The sequence below is a fragment of the Nematolebias whitei genome, chromosome 13 (assembly GCF_014905685.2).
Source record: "Nematolebias whitei isolate Nwh7 chromosome 13, NemWhi1, whole genome shotgun sequence".
NCBI classification, from domain to species: Eukaryota; Metazoa; Chordata; class Actinopteri; order Cyprinodontiformes; family Rivulidae; genus Nematolebias; species Nematolebias whitei.
In genome coordinates, this window is record NC_056510.1 from 4781416 (window position 1) to 4783710 (window position 2295).

Here is a 2295-nt window from a genome sequence, read left to right on the forward strand (position 1 = left end):
GGAAGATCCAGATCGGGCAGATCCAGATCGGGCAGATCTACATCGGGCAGATCCAGATCAGGAAGGTCCAGATCGGGCAGATCCAGATCAGGCAGATCTAGATCGGGCAGCTCTAGATTGGGCAGATCCAGATCGGGCAGATCCAGATTGGGCAGATCTAGATCAGGCAGATCCAGATTGGGCAGATCTAGATCAGGAAGATCCAGATCAGGCAGATCCAGATCAGGCAGATCCAGATCAGGCAGATCTAGATCTGGCAGATCCAGATCGGGCAGATCTAGATCGGGCAGATCTAGATCGGGCAGATCCAGATCGGGCAGATCCAGATCGGGCAGATCTAGATCGGGCAGATCTAGATCAGACAGATCTAGATCAGGAAGATCCAGATCAGGCAGATCCAGATCGGGCAGATCTAGATCAGGCAGATCTAGATCAGGCAGATCCAGATCAGGCAGTGAAAATGAAGCCTTGTTTTCAGTGCAACTTAGAGACGTGCATCTTCCGGGGAACGTTGAAGTCCGTCCCGGTAAAGTTTTACAGAAGCTCTCAAACATAAGAAGATGTTTGTTCCTTTAAGAAATGTTGGTCCTTTGATTCAACCTGACGACCTGAAGCCACAACGTGGATCTGGTTTCTGTTGTTAACTCACCTGGAGTCAACTCGTTGCTTTACTGTGGTTGTTGTTGTCGAGGGGTGTGGTGTCGTGGGCTGGAGGCTCCGCCTCCTCTGATGGCGGCCCTGATGATTGAGGAGGAGGACGGATGCTGATGGGACTGATGGCCCGCTCTGATTGGTTTGGCTTTAGGGACACATAAATGGTGACACTCAGCATCATGTTCATGTTGGGAAAGACTGAAGCTGCGGTTCTTACCGATCTGAGCAGAGTGTCCTCTCCTGGAGATATTCTTGGATCGGACCGCGTCCTTAATACGGTCCACTTCCTGTTGGTACCGCTTGCGGTCCTTCATGGCCGACTCCTTGGCGTTCTTCAGGGCCGTTTCCAGCGTTTTGACTCGCTCTGCTGTGGCCCTCAGCCTCCTGTCCAGCTTCGGCAGCTCACAGCGAAGGTCTGCATTGTCCTGGACCAGCTGAAAACATGGAGGTTTAAATGCAGAGAGGTTCTAGCTGCCTGTCAGGTGGGGCTTAGACAGATGTGTATCAAACATCTGGTGTCGCATATAAAACTGTAGACCTTTAACTTAAAGAGAAAAGTTCATCACAAAAATATCAACATGAGACAACGCCCTGATCCTTCCATTTCATTTCATTAATTTGTGTTTTCATGCATGTGAGCAGGACCTCAGTCTTTTGTGATTATCCAAGAAATAACTAATAATTATTTTACTGACATTTACAGTTTTCACTTTAAAACTGGGACAAGCAGAGTTTTTTATCTGTAACTTTGTTAGATCTGTGTATTTTGAGGGAAAACATCAGACGATGAGTGAAACTCAACTTTAATATGAACAAGCTCTAAAACTAAAGCAGGAAGTCCGAGTTCAACGTCAGATTTTCTTCTCTCGGCTGCTTCTTCTTCAGGGGTCGCCACAGCGAACTAACTCGCATGAAGACTTGGCGACCACCGAGCTACCACAGCCTCTGTGTGGAGCAGAGAGCCGCCATCTAGGGCGCCCAGGGGAGCAGATGGTGGGGGTTGAGGGCCTTGCTGAAGGGCCCAGTGTGGGGCAAATGAGGGTGGAGACAGGTGTGGGTGTTTCACTTTTTCCACCCACTTTTTGATGTTGTCAGTCCAGGGAGTTGAACTAGCGACCTTCCAATCACAGGCCCACCTTCTCTAGCCTCTGCACCACCACTCCCCCTAAGTTCAACATCAGACATTGTCATATAACCCATTCTCCCTCAGGAGGTTCGGGTTTGTCCAGTCAGGCTAGAAGCAGAAAGTCCAGTTTTCTTCAACTTGTTAACTAGTTTAGTCCACAGGTGTAAACGTCACCTGATCTCACCTGTTTGTGGACTTTGCTGAGCTGCTCCAAGTTGTTCTCTAAGAAGATGATCCTCTGTCTCTGAGCCAGACTGCCTCCAGCCTCGTCACTGTTGTTGTCTGAACTCTGTTTAACACAAAAAAAAAAAACTCAAGTCAAAAACATGTTTTTTAACGTTAGATAAAATACACAGGGTTAAGATGCTTTCAGGCCCAGACTTCCCTTGAAAAAGAGATCTGTGATCTCACTAAGATCTGCCTGATTAAATAAACATTAGAAATAAGTATAGTAAAGTAAATATAGTCAAGTATAGTATAATATAGTATAGTATTCATTCAACCTTTATTTAGAC

The 2295-nt window shown here is 47.0% G+C and overlaps 1 protein-coding gene across 1 annotated transcript in view; it reads right to left on the bottom strand.

The window, feature by feature from the left end:
• Window positions 1-529: 529 nt before the first annotated feature.
• Window positions 530-2295, bottom strand: part of kif5c (kinesin family member 5C) — an 18933-nt gene continuing 17167 nt past the window's right edge. The window contains exons 23-25 of the mRNA XM_037686250.1: window positions 1965-2069; window positions 872-1088; window positions 530-799 (exon numbers count right to left, since the gene is read on the bottom strand). Coding sequence (XP_037542178.1) covers window positions 669-799; window positions 872-1088; window positions 1965-2069 — 453 coding nt within the window. The 3' untranslated portion in view covers window positions 530-668. The remainder of the gene's footprint in view (window positions 800-871; window positions 1089-1964; window positions 2070-2295) is intronic.